The 16,008-nt window shown below is 45.0% G+C and overlaps 1 protein-coding gene across 3 annotated transcripts in view; it reads right to left on the bottom strand.

Annotated features, from left to right (window-relative positions):
- Positions 1 to 16,008, bottom strand: part of SMAD7 (SMAD family member 7) — a 109,693-nt gene that overhangs the window by 32,339 nt on the left and 61,346 nt on the right. For all 3 annotated transcript variants that reach the window (XM_083466130.1, XM_083466129.1, XM_083466128.1), the window contains 2 exons: positions 14,435 to 14,488; positions 5,625 to 5,699 (listed from right to left, as the gene is read on the bottom strand). In XM_083466130.1, coding sequence (XP_083322256.1) covers positions 5,625 to 5,699; positions 14,435 to 14,488 — 129 coding nt within the window. The remainder of the gene's footprint in view (positions 1 to 5,624; positions 5,700 to 14,434; positions 14,489 to 16,008) is intronic.

Below are 16,008 nucleotides of genomic sequence, written 5' to 3'. Positions count from 1 at the left end.
CCAGTATATATATATATATATATATATATATATATATATATTTCTGTCTCCCTCTCTCTCTCTTTTTCTTCCTTTGCCAAAAGAATCAAGTCACTGGCTCCAGGCTCCCAGGCTTCCTCCCACCCTGAACTGAGCCTCATTCATTAGCTGGAACCGCCGCAGCTCAGTCCAAGCCAGGAAGAAAAACAGCAAACACAGCAAGTGAAAGAGAGAGTCAGATTGGTTATTTTCGAGGGGGAAACACTTTGGGCAGCGGCGTCTGTCTCTCTCCATCCCCACCCTGGCTTTTCTCGCTCTCTCCCATGAATTTCTCTCATCCTTCCATGATGGTCACCCTCCCACATCCTCTGGGCAGTGTGCGTTCCCCCCACACCTTCGCCATTCATCAGGGAGAGTAGTTTTAGCCACATGAAACAGAACTGCAGGAGTATTTGTAGCTCTGAAAGGCATCCCTTAAAGGAAAACAGCCAGGCCCTTCTTGCATTCTTCAGGCAAAAGCTAGGCATACATACATATGTGTATGTAAAATGCACCATTTGCCCTCCAACTGTTTTAAGATGCTCTCCTTGAAGCAAAACACCCAACAGCGCCTTCTCAACAGAATTATTTTTTGGGGGTGGGGATGGGAATTCTGGCAACTCCTGGGGGAAAGGGAGAGCTGGCTAAAAAAATTTTAATAGTCTCCTAAAAAACAGTGAAGAGCGCACTTCGGGAACAGACACCATGCAAGCCCTACTGCAAAGCCAGAATCATTTCCATGTTGGATGTGGAAGAGGACTCTGGGGCCATGTTTTTAGGAAAATGGTGTGCCCATGGGCATAATAATAATAATAATAATAATAATAATAATAATAATAATAATGGTTTATTATTTATACCCCACCCATCTGGCTGGGTTTCCCCAGCCACTCTGCATTGCAAGCATCCACAAAACAGTTGCTTTGGCATTATGATTTCAATAATCGCGCCCCCGATTAACCTCATTGGTTCATTGATTTCAACCGTTTCACATGACAGACTCACAATATGGAACTGCTGTAAGTGAGGCTAATATCCCTTTCCCCATGTTCTTCCTCCATCCCCACCACAACTACAAGGGGGGGTGCATAATGCCCCCTCCCTCACATCCTTAGTGCTGCCCCTGAATTTCTGAAGCAAGGAACTTCCTTCTTTGCTAACAGAACCAAGTCACTGGCTCCCTGGAATATTTAACGCCCTAGGAGATTAAAGTTCCAGATCATGTAGGGAGTAGAAAAATCTGCAGGTGGAAAGCCACAGGAAGGGTGACCCCCACCCCAAGAGTGGGGCAAGGCTACACAAGTGATGAGGGGTGATGCCTAAAGAGGTCCATTGTGTGCACCACTGAAAAACATTCTGGGAAGGTAGGACTAAGTAAAGAAACAAAAACAAGAACAACATTGCTAGATTAGATCCATCTGCTCCCAACATTCTGCCATCAGCATTGGTAAGGCCTCTGAAAAGTTCACAAGCAAGGTATGAAGCCAACAGCTGCACTTCTGATGTGCAGAGATACACTCTCGCTGAACCATTTAGTTCATACAGCTAATAGCTACGGAGAATCTTGTTCTTCGTGAACTTGTCAAATGCTCTTTTTTTTCTGCAAGCCTTCTAAGCTAGTGGCCATTGCCGCAAATGAATGCCATAAGTTCCCATAATGAATTCCGTAAGCTGACCATGTGCTCTATATACTGCCGTTTCTGCGCCTAAAAAAAGGACTTGTTTTCTTCTGCCCTGGCTGAACCTACTCTGTTCCCCATAATGCTCAATGTGGCATTCAGATCATCTCAGATGTACACCTTTTAAAGGCATGTGAAGCTGCCCAAGAAAAGCTGAAGGCTTGTCTGTGTTGGGACAATACTTGGCATCTTACATCTTACCATTTGAAAGGTTAAGTCACACAGCAGTGAAAGGTTCTGTAGACGGGTCACCATATATATCCCATGGTGCCAAGATGATGGATTAGAATAAAAAACGGGAGGTAGGTTTGTGTATACATATGAGAGAAGGAGAGGGGGTACGTAGACATGGTCTGTGTGTGAGAGAGACAGAAAGCCTATGTGATGTGTGTGTAAGAATTTGAAAGAGAGAGAGAATGTCGTGGCAGGTAAGTTTGTTTGGTTTGTGTGTTGAGAGCAACAGAGCTCCTTTGGGAGGAAGGAAGACATACATTTAATAACAAATAAGCAAACAAACAGATGACGCTGACAACCCATTTTGTAATTGCTTGGGATAAAGTGGGAAGGCAACTGGCCTAGCTCATTCATGGGAGGCAATAGGAAAAAGGAAGAATATGTGTGCTTTTCACTGAACCATCCCCTACTTAAACCTAGAGAAGTTATTACTACTGCAGATAAACGTAAAGTACCCTAAACGCCCCTGATAATAGCTCATGAAAAGCCCTGTTCAAATACGCTCTCTAGCAACACATCTCAACTGTGCAAAGGGAAGAGAAAGTTAGCTTTGATGAGCTGCTCCAAACCCTGGGCCCCAATCCAAAGTTAAGCACTTTTAAACCTTAATGTTTGCAATGGGTGGGAGTCAAGCATGTGCTAAAATTTCCTGACTGGACTTTTAAAACGCTTAGCTATGCCTAAATAAAAAAATTCCTTCCAGTAGCACCTTAAAGACCAACTAAGTTAGTTCTTGGTATGAGCTTTCGTGTGCATGCACACTTCTTCAGATACACGCCTAGATAGTGTTTTCCCCCTTTTGCCTTTTTGACTGCAGTCACCTCCTCCTCCTCCTAGGGAATTTCCAGAGGCACACTTCGAGATTTCCAGTGGATTTGGTAGAAAATCAGGCAAAATTCAGAACAAATGCTCCTTCGTGCAGCAGGTATTCAGCTTCTGCTTCAGAGCTCGCCATTTCCTTTGTGACTTAAAGCACTCCCTTCCCCTCCTCATTAAACTGTAAATATCTACAAAACGTGCAGTTAAAAAACAACAACACACACATTTTTTTATATTTTTTTACAGATTCCCTTTTTAGAGTGGGAACTTGGCTCTCTGGCATGCTAAAAAAACTCAGAAGTCGCCAACACCCACCCACCCTAAAATTACAGAGGGATAAGATCTATTTCAACGAGGCTTCGAGTGCGGAAGACGGCAACTGGAAACCTCACTGAAAGCACCAGTTTTCCACTTTCCCCCTGCATTACCTAGTGAGCCCCACTAAGAAAGCATTCCACCACCAGGCAGGCGATGTTATTTCCTGCAGCCCCATAATGCCCCCCCCCCGCTTTCCCTCCCCTTCAGCAGCAGACTAGACAGACCAAGATTTTATCAATGCGCAAACGCTTTCAAAAAGAGTCTCCCTTTAAAAGCTAGTACTTCCTTTGCTTATTTCATGTGGTATCCTGAGAAACTAAACCGCACCCCCCTCGCGTACTCACGCATGTTTTTCTGTCTCTTTGAAACGACCTAGCATCCTTATTGTGTTGTACTGATTCTTTCTTTCTTCTCGTTTTGCCCCCCACCCCTACAGATGATGTTCAGCTTTTTGCAGAAGGAGGCCCTGCTGAAAAACTAGAACCACAAGTTGCTCTCTTTTTTTCAAGAAAGGAAAAACAAAGGCTAACCTGCAAGTGCCCCCACTTCTCTCTCTTTTTCCTCTCCTCCTGCTCATTTGATTAATTCTCATTAGGGCCCTTTGAACAAACAGAATACTCCCCTCTCAAATGACACACAGGCAGGGTATGTATTACGCTAAAAGGAAAGCAAACAAGTCTCACTTAAATATAGCCATGCTGCTTGCAATTCCTGGAGAGAAAGGCACACGCACCATATGCGCACTCACCACCAGATAGCCGACATATTTCTGACATTCCGGTCTAGGGCTAATGAGCGGAGGAGCAAAACCATTCCACAAACCATAAATCAAGCCGGGACTCCTTGGCCAAGGAATATTTGTCTTCCGAAAGGTTCGCAAGCCCAGACAGGTATTTTTGGGGCATTAGCAAAAACACACACACACACACACACACACACACACAACCAGGGGGATCTCAAGGAACAGAACTACACAAGCAGCAAAAAAAAAGAAGCTTTGAAAGAAGCCGGTCTGAGTAAAATCAAGGTTCAAGCCGCCTGAGCTTCAGCTCAGGATTGCGGCCATAAACATTACAGGCAAGTTAGAAGTCAAAGGGATCTTTGAGGGACAACAGCTCTCCAAACCAGGTGCCTTGCGGCCTCATGATGCTCGTTTAACAAGACTTTTTGCAAGAGACCCAGCCATTCCCATTCCCTAGAGTTCTGGGCCACCAAAATGTCTTACAGCCCAACCAGAATCACTGAAATGCCAGCCCAAACTTGCAACCTTTGGTGGGGGGAGGAGCAGCAGCCTGCTCTGGCACACCCATGCAGTGGACAGTATATAATTTAACTCTCAGTGCATAAATCACATAGTCAGACAATGCCCTCAGCTAACTGCTGTGTTGCAGCTGCCAGCCTAGCAGCAGTCTTTGTCTAGGATCACAACCAGCTCTTTTAACAACGGGGGTTGACGGCGAGGTTGTTGGGCCAGAAAGATAATGCGAGGGAAAGGTGGCTCGTGTTGTCAGCACAGCCAGGAAATACTCTGCCCTAGGACTATTCAACACCATGTGCCACAATACTACAGCATCACACAAAAGTGTTGTATGGTGCCAAATCAAGAATGGATGCTCCAAACTGCGGGAGAATCTTGCATGTAAAGGCACTATGGCTATCAAGTTGCCAGCTACCATCAGAAAAGACCTACACACTTAATAATAATTGCTGGTACAAAAGTATATAGGAAGCTGCCATACACAGAGTCAGACCATTGGTCCATCAAGCTCCGTACTGCCTACACAGAGTGACAGCAGCTCTGTAGCGCAGTGTGGACTACAGTCCCCACCATCCTTGACCATTGGTCCTGCTAGTTAGGGGTGATGGGAATTGTAGTCCACAAACATCTGTGGAGACCAAAAATTTATTTTAGGGTTTTAGGCAGGAGTATTTCCCACCCACCCCTGAAGACGGACCCACATTGGACAAAAAGATTCCTTCACTGCAGGGGGTTGGCTAGATGACCCTCATGGCCTCTTCCAACTCTACAACTCTATGCCAGGAACATGGAGCCTTCTGCATGCAAGGCCCCTGTGCACAGAAAATCTGTGGCAACCGATCACCTGGACACCTAGGACCTGGATGCTGACCACTGAAAATATGAAATGGCTCTTCAGTCCTTTGCACAACAGGTCCATAAAATAGTTATTATCAGTCTTGATTGTATTCTTTGATGGAACCGCGATTGAGGTTCGATTCAAAGATCTAGATTTTTTGCAAGCACACATCTGACTTTTCTGCTGCTGAACTAGTTCAAGGCATATGCATCTGCTGGAGCTTTTCAGACAACCGAGTTCCCAACATCTGCATGACTGCATTCATGAGAGGGGAACAGAACAGGCTGTGTTTGTCTGGATCTGTCCTACCAGTCAACACAAGAGAAGAGATGGGTACCACTTCAGCCACGACAGGGCAAACCACAGTGACAGACATCTGCCGGATCAGAATGTTAAAAGTTTTGCTAAACGTTTATAAAATGTACAACAGCAAGGGTACGAATGAAATCCTGTTTCTTACCTGAAAGCCCCCCAGGGGCCAGATAATTAGTTCCCCCTGTCTCAGTGGAGGAAGGCACAGAGTCTGGACAACTTGCTGCAAGAGAAAAGGGAAATGAATTAAGAAACAAGCATGACGTACCACTTCAAAAAAAGAGAGAGAAAGGCACACTGCAAACAATGTCTCCAGCCAAATGAAGCACATTCCAGAGCGTTTAGCAGGAAGTTATTACTAATTGTCTGCACAGAGACACTGCAATTCTTCATGATACATCCACCCTAACTCATCACCCATGTCTAGGCTCCACTCTGCCACTTAATCACATTAGTCAATGAGTACAAGATTACAGACTGGCTGGAATAGTCTTCTCTTCCCCTCATCCCTTCTTTTGTTTGGCTGGTTTTCTTTTCTGGCTGGTCACTGGTTATTGAAATATCCATCTTGCCATGCTTAAGCCATAGCTCAAGATCAAAAGGGAGTTTTCACTGGCACACTACTGATTTGCGTTAAGGCAGTGAGTTGACAATGCAAAACTGAAGAAGAACTGGGGGGCATTTTGCCAAAGACATTCCTTTCAAAAAATACAAAAACTGTCCTTGTTTCCATATTATTTCAATAGGACTCTTCCAAATGACAACCAGCCTTTGCAATACTTTGTCTGGGCAAACTATGTCTGACAACCAGTGGAAAAGGCTCCATCAGATGCATCCATGAAAACTTATGCCATCATAAAATTGTTAGCCTTTAAGGGGCCACAAGACTATGGTGTTTTTGATGCAACATGGCTACCCTACTACAAACTGTTATGTAATGTCATTTTAAAAGAGTCTTATGGAAAAACAAGTGTTGGGGAGAGAATTTTCAAGTTCCTGGCAATGAAAACTCAAGAGTTTCTGTGGTTTTGTTTTTTAAGAAACAAAACAAACAAACAAAACAAAACAAAGTTTGATCTGCTCTAGGAGAGGAAAGTGAAAAAAGTCTAAAAGTCACATATTCTCAACCAATTCCCATACCACCAGGGCCTAAGGAAAACTGGAGCCCAGCTCATAGACATAAATCCAAATCTAAGCGGTTCAAGTCCAGGAGAGAAATAAAGGAAATCAAAAGCCGATCTAAGGATGTGCCCAACCTCAAGACAAGCTGGCAAACTGCCAACATGGCCTATGGCTACATGAAGTTAGGACACGCAATAGCTGCAGCACAGCGATGGACACATGCAAAAACATAGAGTCTTTGCCTTCAACCCCTCTCTACCCATCCCTCCAAGTTGTTTTTCCAAGAACTCACTCCTGAAAAAAATAAGAGCAGGAACACGTGTATGTGTGCGTATGCGACTGTGTAATCTCATTTTATCAGAGTCAAGTATAACCCTGAACAGGAATATACAGTTTAACAGGATATACTTAATCAAACTGAAAACAATGGGGCAGACAGGAAATTGAGTTACTTGTGAAATACTGTATACTATACACTTTCTAAATGTACAGTGTTTTCAGCGTTCTAAGGAAACGGCCTCTTGTTTTATTTTTTTAATGAGACATCGACGCTTTGCCTCTTGCTCTACATCAAATGCTTCGTTCTTGAGATGGCCCTAATTCTCACTCCAGGTATGAGCTGGAGCCTGGGCTGTACCAGGTCAGACCTGGGGGTAGCGGCGGTAACTGACATGGCGGAATGCTCCACTCTCCACCGCATGAACCTCTATTGGCAAACTCAAGTGGTACAGCCCAGGTAACACAGAGCTAGACCCATGCAAAGAGTATGAAAAAGAAGAGGGGAGCTACTGAACGTACCAAGGGAAGGGACAGAATGATGGCCAAGTCCCAAAATGTAGCTCAGGGGTGAAGACTACGTGGCCTTGGAGGTGCTGGTGAGCTCTATCTCCCCCATTCCCTGACCCCTTAGTGGCCACACTGATGGAAGCTGAAGCCCAGCAAATGTGGGGCGCAGGTTCCTCCACCTGTCTTGTAGGACTTCCAAACCCAGCTCAACAGTGGGACATCTGTTGCTTTGCAACCAGTGTGGCAGAACATAGGAAGATGCCTTATGCTGAATCAGACCCTCTGGTCCATCTAACTCAGTATTTGGCTACTGGCAGCTGCTCTCCAGGATTTCATAACTGCCTCTCCCAGCCCCACCTGGAGATGAAGATGGGACCTTCTGCATTCCTGACAGATGCTCTGCCACTGGGCTAGGCCCTTCCTGAAAACCTCAGACAGGGAGTATGCCTTAAACGAAGACAGACTGCTGGTTCATCTAGCTCAGTATTATCTGAACTGATTGGCAGGAGCTCTCCAGGATTTCGGAGCAGGTGGTTTTCCAGGCCTTACCTGGAGACACCAGGGATTCAACCTGGGAGCTTCTGCATGTAAAGCAGATGTTTCTACCCACCAAGCTACAGCCCTTCCCAGTTTCTCTCAACCTGATGTTTCAGAATTAGCAGTTTGATTTAATACTGTGGGTCATTGATGTGATTGGAGGCTTGAGATGCCCCTTTCAGTACCAGAGATCACATTGCAATTTGGGAACCTCTTGGAAAACAAGGGAAGGGAGAGGATTTTCCGAAGCTAAAGTGGGGAAATGGCATGGAGCAGGTAGGAAGGTGGACAAAGGGGTCTCCAGAAACCTAGGAGACATAAAGGGTAAATGAGCAAAGGGCCCACAATGAAGCCAGCAAAAAAGTACAACTCGGTCACACACAGGATAAGGGTATTTCGGGTATTTTAAAAACTGAACACCAGATCCACACCGTACATTCAAAGCACTCTCGGACCACTTTAACAGTCATGGCTTCTCCAAAGGATCCTGGGAACTTGCGTATTATTCCCATCCCTCTTCCCAAACTATAGTTCTTCAGATTCTCCACAACTGTTATAAAGTGGCATAAGAGTGCTTTATGTGAAGGTGATGTTGGCTTTCAAAAATACCTAGGCTTGGTCATTGCCCCCCACACAGAGCATCCACAAAACCTATTATTATTATTATTATTATTATTATTATTATTATTATTATTATTATCATCATCATCATCATCATCATCATCGTGGGTTGATTAAAATGCAACATGTGCCAATATCAGATTCAGCTCTTCTAAGCACTAAAACAAATTATAATCATGATTCCTGCTCTATGGTTTTTCCTTGGAAGAGCATGGTGTGGCAGGCAAAGGAGATCTGAACCTGGACCAGACGCCTAGAGTGTCTATCCCTACTCAATCAGCAAGCAAACTGGGTGGTCTTGGGGCAGTCATCATTTCTCAGTGTAATATTCTACCCTTCACAGAGCTGCTGGGAGGATAAAATAGGATTGCCATGAGCATCACCCAGGACTAACTGGAAGGGCAGCTGCAACCATGATAGATGGTCAGATAAATTAAAGCAGATAGGCAACACACATGTTGTTTTTCTCTGGTGCACATATATGTATGTTTGCAAGTGTCTCTGTGACATGCATGCTCTACATCAGGCATTCCCAACCTTCAGCCCTCCAGATGTTTTGCACTACAGTTCCCATCATCCCTGACCACTGGTCCTGTTAGCTAGGGATCATGGGAGTTGTAGGCCAAAACATCTGGAGGGCCAAAGGTTGGGGATGCCTGCGGTACATTTTAAGACATGACAGAGAGGGAGAGGGAGAGAGGGAGGGAGAGAGAGTGTGTGTCTAAACTGGCCTCAAATTGTTTGTGCGACTTTCTCAGCCCTTAAAAACTCAGGGTTCGTTCACATGGTCATCGCAAGGCCCTAAAACAATACACTGCTTTGAACACAAAACTGTAAGTTGAAGTCAGTTGTCCACATTTCCAGCCACCAGCCATCAATTCTAGAGTAACTAGTATAGAATATACAGTGGTACCTCTGGTTGCAAATGGGATCTGTTCCAGAGCTCCGGTCGGATCCTGAGGTTTCCGCAACCTGAGGACCGCTTCTGCCCCAAAACCCGGTAAAATACTTCCGGGTTTGCCGGGCGTGCATCCCGAAGTTTACGTAAGCAGAGGGTTACGAAAATGGAGGTACAACTGTATATACTGTAGTTCTCAAGATCTTCACCTTTGCAGCTCAAAAAGGGAACTCTTGAACCATCATTTGGTGGTACACATGGCACCAGCCTCTCTCTTCCCTGCACCAAAGCTCCTGCTGTTCAACATGTATTGACTCAACATCCATTGCCTATAGCTTTGCAGATTCTCTGCTCTGCCTCACATAACCTCTTTGGAAAAACTGGACTAACAGTACACATCTGCATATCTTATTAGGTTGCTCTGAAGTTTTCTACATTCCTGTTTAGAAAGGCTTTGGGAGACATCCACGAGGAACACCCTTTCGCAAGCAAAGGCAATTCAAATAATCTAACTACACAGGCATGTTGGTGCTGCAAGCACAGCGGCTTGTTGTCAAGGTGATATTACCAAGAGCAGGGCTGGGGGAAAGAGTTTTGCATTCCTAAGCACCAATTTGGATGCAAGGCACCCAACAGCAGAGAATGGGGAACCCTTCCACATCTTGTTGTGGCTCCAGCTCCCATCTAGCTCCAGGCAGCATGGCCAATGAACAGGGATGATTTGAGCTGTAAGCCGCAAAACATCTGGAAGACCAGAGGTTCCTCATCCTAAGGCAACAATCAATGTTTTCATTAGTACAGTTGCTCTATCAGCAAACTGAGAAACTGCACTGATTTAGAGTGCTGCACCACTTCAAAACACAGTGCGTTCCAATCTGCACTGTCCCCAAATTGCTCCAGCTGAAGCACCAGGACTACTCTTGTCTACTGAGGCTCAAGTAAACAGTATTTAAACAACAGTTTTATTAAAGGGAGAGGGGGAAATCACAGCAGAACATAGAAATGATATAGAGACCAACTGACTTCTCTTTTGCTCACTCTCTCAATCCTCACAATGGCCTTGATTAAACAGGAAGTCAAATGGGAGTCAGAGGTTGTAATAACCACCTGTAATGACAGACTTATGGAGTATTTTTGTCTCCATGCTCCACGTGCGACAATATTCAGAGTTCAACTGCCAAGCGGACTTAAAGGAGGGGGGGGCCTTTTCATTTCCGACCGGGTCCATTAATCACTTCCCATTGGCCGATACAGAGAACTTTTCCTTTCAAAACGGCACGTTCACATTCTGTGGCTTTTTTTTCTGTTTACACACAGTTTTGCTACCTTATGTCAACACTTGCTAATGAATAAATATATCACTCCACTAACTGAAAATGAGGCCCTGGCAACAGCCGGCTGGATGTTTAAACTCCTGCTAATAGATTTATCCTAGCATCTTTACCGGAAACCAAATGGCAGGCCCTTAACCATTCTTTCCAAACAGCTCTGGTGTTGCCAGATATATGCCCACTCTTTCCAAATTCCCTTGGGTCTGTGCAACAGTCAGAAATTAGCAATAAATAAACAAAAATGTGCTTTTTTAAAAAAAAACACCACACACAAAAATAACAACACTGACACCTCAATCCTAACCACTTTTGCTTGGAAGTAAGTCTCCCTGGCTTTGCTTTGTCCAAGCAGGTGTGTTTAGGATTGCACTCTTGAACCTGCAAGAGTGTGCAGACTTCCTTGGGATAAAGCCTGAGGTTTTAGTTCAGAGGAAATGGCCGCAAGATAAAGCAACACCATTTTGCATGGCACATTTTAATGGGACAGCAGATTCTGAACCCATCCTCCAGCCGGAAAACCAAAAACTCCTGCAATGTATCCTCTGATTCCCAGGAATAACATTATGGCAAGGCCAAGGCCAGCCTAGCTCTGTCCATTGACCAGCAGAGGTTGGACCATTATGGCGAAAAGGCCATGGCCCCAACATCTCAGCCTGCCCTCAGCACTGGCTACCAGCATCCTGGGAACAAAACCAGAATTTGTTGGCTCTGCCTTGTCATTGGCTCTGCCGCCACCTCCCATACTGCCTGCACTAAGAGTCCTGAAAGGGACTGACATTGACCAGAGGCAGGTGACTTTTGTCTCTCCCCTTCCCTGCTAGAAAGAACGTTCAGCTCTAACCAACCGGCAGTTGTGTCCCTGGATTGCAGAAGTGGCAGGAAGCACATTCTGGCCTCAGCCACCAGTCAGGGCTGCTGGGTCAGTTGCCAGCTCCTCTATCCAGGCAGCAAAGGCCTCCAAGGAAGGGAAGATCTGTCTGGCCCCAGACGAATATCAACGCCTGTTTACAACTCACCACATTGTTCTGTCTGGCGCTGTCAAGCCAAGATCTCTCCCTCTCTACCTTTTCCCTCCACTCCCCTTTGCCTTGTGTGTCTTGTCTTTTCGGTTTGCAAGCCTGGGGGCAGGGCCCGCCTCTCGTCATTATTTCGTTTTTTTAATTGATGTGAGCCGCTTGGGAGACAGCATTTGTCTGAAAAGCAGGCTAGATAGATAGATAAAACAGCACCACCATTTTACAAATGAGAAACTGAGACTGAGTGAAGGTGACTTGCCCAAGGCTGCACCGAGAACAGTTATTTGATTGCAAAGCGTCGCAGCTTCAAGTCCATTCTGGCATCCACTGGAGCACAGCTGGCTAACTGCAGTCCCTGTCTATAGGTGCCAGGTCAGGTTTTGCAACACTGCAAAACAGACTCCCCAAATGTAATCTTTCCCCCTTCTTTGGAATGAATGGCACCCATATGGTGCAAAATAAAATGGGTGCATTTAAGGATGCCATGGGGTTTGAACCTGTTATTTCTCTTTCTTCGTCACACTGCAATGTGACAGACTGCTGGGAACCTGTTATGATAGATACTTTAGCATCTAACGCAACCTTGGAGTGGGCATATGTCTGTCAGAAACCACACACTATTGCTTGCTAAAGCAAGTAATAAATTGTGCATTGCAAGGATTGCAAACCATGACATTAATTGTCATCTCAGTGAGCACATCTAAATGATGTTTCCTACCCCTTGCAAATCCATTCTCCTGCTTGCACATGGCATAAACAAATGTCAGCAAGATGCGACTACCTTGTGCAGTGCATGTTTACTCTGAAGTAAGAAGCATTGTATTCAATGATCCTCACTCCCTGCAGACCAAAAGAGAGCTAAACACCTCAACACACATAAAGTTACAAAAATAACGGGGGGGGGGGAACGTGTCCACAGCTGTGCTTCAATCACTTTTAGTATTTTAAGAAATTATTGTTGTTGTTTATAATACTGGATAGCAGCATAGTGCTTTCAAGGGTTCAAAGTGTTTCACATGCAATATACAGCTGTAATCCTAATAAACCCTGGAAGAGAGGCAAGTCAGTGCTATTAGGCCCCAAACTGCAGATGGGGGAATTGAGGCTGAGAGTGATTTGCCGGAGGCCACGTTCATGGCAAAGAACTGAACTAAGCACTTCCTGATTCATAGCTCAGTCAGTCTACACTATAACAGCTCTCATAAAGGTCTCTGCCTGCGAGGAGCTTACAGCCTAAAGTGGTCGAACGCTGAAGAGGGAAACTGCAATCTTGTACATCCCTGGGGATTAACCATGTTTAAACTTGACAAACTAGCCAGATCCAGGGAACTGAACAGTAACAAGTTTTATTTCGGTGGAGCAGAGACTAGTTTCCTGGTACTGCCTGAAACTGGGCCTTTACAAAGAAGTCAATTTTAAAAACCTTGCTAACTCTATTGACTCGACTTGACATCAGGATGTAATCAATAGAGACAACTGCTCTGCAATCTGTATTTTGGTCCATTAATCTTTGGGAGAGATATGAAGTGGCTTTGTGGAATTTTATTTCCCTCCCCCCTCAGTTTCATCCACATTTCCGATTTTCACTAAACCCTCTCTCTCCTCCACAATGCCAGCCTATTTATCTAGCACAGGGTGAGCCCTGCTGCCAGCCAAAAGTTTATGCAGACAACCGCAACAGCGTTTGGTGCCAGCCTCGAATGGGCTTCTGCCCTGGCAGCCTGCCATTCAATTACAAGCAACCAAGGATGCAGGGAGAAATGTGCTAAAAACATCTGTGTGCCCCTTCATAATTCTTTTTCGGTGTGCTCTTACTTGTGCCAAAAGCAGGGTTTTCAAGCAAAAGTGAAATAACAAATAGGACGTTTCAGGAAACCCGTATTACTCGAAATCCACTCATTCCATTATTCACCAGTCAAAAATAAATCGTTTTCTATTGTTACACCTTCTGCTCCTCCTAAAACATTACAGGAGAAATTTCAGGATGACATGAAGCAGGTGTTCTTTTTGTTTGCATTTTAACAGAAACCCAAGTTTGTTTTCGTTTTTAAGGGAAGAGCTTGAAAGATTTGGACTGCAGGTTTAAGTTGGGAGAGTCTGTCTCCCCTGAACTCACTTTGGTCTTACATCTGAGTAAATTATGTGCAGGAACAGTTGAGGAACCCTTGTTCCTCTACAGCCTCTTTTGGATTTACGATGCAAATATACTTAGATCTCAATCAGACTGGAAGTAAACCCCATTGACTTGAAAGGAACTTATTCCAAGTAAGGAAGGCAAGCTTAAAAAAACCCGTGGCAGACTCTTCTTGTGAAAGCTGGTGGGTTTAAAGAACAAAGGCTAAAATCCCACAATCCACACTTATTCAGGAGCAAATCCCACTTATCTTAATGCGGAATTGCTTGTGATTAACTGTGTAGGAGTGCTAGGAAAGCAAACAAGAGCTGAAAAAAGCGAAACAAACCTATGGATTAATAATAATAATAATAATAATAATAATAATAATAACAACAACAACAATACAATCGTAAGGAAAGTGCCACGAGCATGCAATGTGGGGAGAGAACTGCCTTCCCAGGAAAAAAAAGTTTCCAAGTTTCCCATCCCAAAAAAAAATGTTCAGTTTGTTTTAAAAACAAGTCTACTTACCAGTTGGTTTGAGAAAATCCATTGGATATCTCGAATAAGGAGGAGGGGGAGACTCTGGAATTAGAAAAGTACAGAGAAAATAAAAGCAGAGCCATGAGAAGAGAGGAGGGGGGAGAGAGAGAGAAAGATAGGAACTTATGATAACAGTGGCATTCTTGTAGCAAAACTGTTTGTCTTAGCTCTGGGGGTTGGAGGCAGGGCAGGCTAGGCGGCGATTGCCTTGATATTTAACTGTCAGATAAACAAAGGGGGCCGGCTGGCGCCAGTCGCTCGCACTATCTGCTCCTCTGGCTGTCTCGAGCGGGGCCTCCTTGGCTGGGCTGAAACACTCCAGCTCTGGAAATCACCAACTGATCCCGGCTCCCTGATAATCCCCGGCTAGCTCTCCGCATGCACATTTAACATTTCACAGAGAGCCTGGGGGGGGGGGGAAGAGTGGGGAGAGGAAAGAGGGCGGGTGGGATGGCTGGGGGGGGGAGAGAAGGGAGAGATACAAGTACAGAATTCAAGACTCACATTTTCCTCCCACTTTGAAAAGAACAACAGCAGCAGCAGCAAAAGAACTTCCCGGCCCTGCATAACTGGGCAGTTTTCTTCTGCGCTGCTCAAAAGTTGTGCCAAAGTTTTTGCAAGCGGTTCGGGGAAGAAGGGGGTCAGAGTGGGGGGAGTTTGCAGCCTCGAGGTTTTCAGAGGGGGTGGGTGGGAGAGAGGGGTCTCTAGCATGACTTAAGACATACCAAAGCAGTTCTCTATCTCTCTCTCTCTTTCACTCACTCACTCACTCACATACACAAAACTTGATGAAGGCTGTGAACTTTACACTCAGAAGCACACACACAAAAAGGGTTTGCATTGAGGATTCTTCGCTCTTCCCACCCCCCCCTTTCAACCTTTCCAGTTTGGAAACCAAAAGGCAGCCTGCCCGGAGGAGGAAGGAAGATTGGTGCCTGGAAATTGTGTGTTGTCTTTTATATTATAGCAGCGAAGGAGGGCTGAGTGGGAGAATATTAGGGACGGCTGGCCAGCAAAGTGTTGGATTACTTTTGCAAACCTCAGGCTGGCTGGAGATCTGTATGTTAAAAAACGGGAGGATCTGGGGATGTATTTTCCAAAAACCAATCAGGGCTTCTTTGATCCTGCACTATGCGTTACAGCTCCTTTGCATCAATAGTAAATCTGCACTAGGAAAACACAGAAGAATGTTTGATGTCGGATCCTGTCACCTTAAAACTAATGGCCTGGGTTTTTAAAAATGCATTTATTTACAGAGTGTGGGGGTGGGTGGGGGGGAGAGCCTTCTGTCATTGTTGCATGCTTTCTTCACTCCCCCTGATTGCAGGTCCGACAGGAACTTCAGACACTAAAACCCAGAACTGGGCAGGTTTGCAAAAGAGAAAGAAAAAAGGTTGTCCGATACTGTTCTGACTACTCATAGAAAACTCCCCTTGGGCTTCTTTCAAACCTAAAATTAAAAATCTCCCTGGGTATTTTATTTATTTTTTAACTTAGGAAAACAGACATATATGGGAAGCCTCTGGTGCACAACAAAAACACAGGGCTTTTCTTTGACAGGG

This window comes from Podarcis liolepis (genome assembly GCF_965112155.1).
Source record: "Podarcis liolepis genome assembly, chromosome: 11".
NCBI classification, from domain to species: domain Eukaryota; kingdom Metazoa; phylum Chordata; class Lepidosauria; order Squamata; family Lacertidae; genus Podarcis; species Podarcis liolepis.
The sequence above is the reverse complement of the archived record's forward strand: the minus strand, read 5'-3'. Positions and strand labels throughout refer to the sequence as shown.